The sequence below is a fragment of the Anarrhichthys ocellatus genome, unplaced genomic scaffold (assembly GCF_004355925.1).
Source record: "Anarrhichthys ocellatus isolate YVR2014 unplaced genomic scaffold, GSC_Weel_1.0 scaffold10491, whole genome shotgun sequence".
NCBI classification, from domain to species: Eukaryota; Metazoa; Chordata; class Actinopteri; order Perciformes; family Anarhichadidae; genus Anarrhichthys; species Anarrhichthys ocellatus.
The window spans coordinates 1-1,072 of NW_022290465.1; the positions used below are offsets into that span (position 1 = coordinate 1).

The 1,072-nt window shown below is 42.4% G+C and overlaps 1 protein-coding gene and 1 non-coding gene across 2 annotated transcripts; both read right to left on the bottom strand.

Annotated features, from left to right (window-relative positions):
• Positions 1–6: 6 nt before the first annotated feature.
• Positions 7–1,066, bottom strand: LOC116380993 (60S ribosomal protein L4-B-like; the record flags this gene model as incomplete). Its single annotated transcript, XM_031842791.1, has 4 exons — positions 1,056–1,066; positions 637–761; positions 326–455; positions 7–106 (listed from the first exon to the last, which is right to left on the bottom strand). Coding segments are annotated over exons 1-4 (365 nt in total), but the record flags the coding sequence as incomplete, so codon positions are not given.
• LOC116380994 (small nucleolar RNA SNORD16) lies at positions 832–931 on the bottom strand. Its single transcript, XR_004212641.1, has one exon. It is a non-coding gene; the product is annotated as a small nucleolar RNA SNORD16 (small nucleolar RNA).
• Positions 1,067–1,072: the final 6 nt, after the last annotated feature.

Below are 1,072 nucleotides of genomic sequence, written 5' to 3' on the forward strand. Positions count from 1 at the left end.
TCCAGCTTACGGAAAGCGCTCTCAGTCCAGATGCAGAAGCGTCCGACATGACCACCAGGGGCGAGCCTCAGGAGGTTCAGTTTGTTTACGTTCTGCAGAGTGATGCCTTTATAATAAAGCACAATAATTAAACACTCGCAGGTTGAATTAGCTTATGGCACATTTTTCGATAGTCATCTTTGATAACCACCGACGGCAAAACATTCAGGACTAAAGGGGAAGCACAGTGTTTCTAGCTATGGCATTCAGGTTTACAAGAACTACTGCATATGAACTATACATTGCTGTTAGGTATTAAATATTAAGCGCTCGTATCTCCATTTACCTGGGATATTTCTGAAGGCTTTGGTGACCCCGGCATCCTGGTTGTAGATGATGCATGGTCCTCTGCGTTGGATCCGTCTGCGATTCCTCATCTTACCCTTACCAGCACGCATGCGCTGAGAGGCGTAGACCTGAGAATAGAAAGTTTACATCATTACTATACACCATTAAAAAGAAACCAAGTAAAGCCTAATGTACTCAAGTTTAGCAATATCACAGGCTGAAATGTTACCAGTTAATCCTACTGAAGGAAACAGTCTAAGATCTTTGTGCTGAGTCAAGCCAACAGAGAAAATTAAAAGTTTAGATTACCTTCTTGATGTCATTCCAGGCTTTCAGCTTCTTCAGCAGCAGCACTGCATCCTTAGTTTTCTTGTAGCTCTCAACTTTGTCTTCAACCACCAGCGGGACCTCTGGGATTTCCTCAATGCGGTGTCCTAACAGACGAGAGAATCGTGTCAATCACCGTCCCCTCATCTCGTCACAGACTACAGTGTTGCCAGAGCTTGCTCAGAATTATAGACACATCAATACCTCGTGACAGCTTAAAGACGGCAGGCAACCGTCACTGTTCACAGGATCAGACGCAAATTACACCATCATGGCAAGACAAATGTTACCTACTTTAAAAATAGTAGCCGTGTAAATATGCAACTATAAGTATTTAATTATAGGAATATATACGTTTTAAAAAGCTATGATTCTCATTCTTGACAAATGTTAGAGCTTACCTTTGGCCATCACAAGA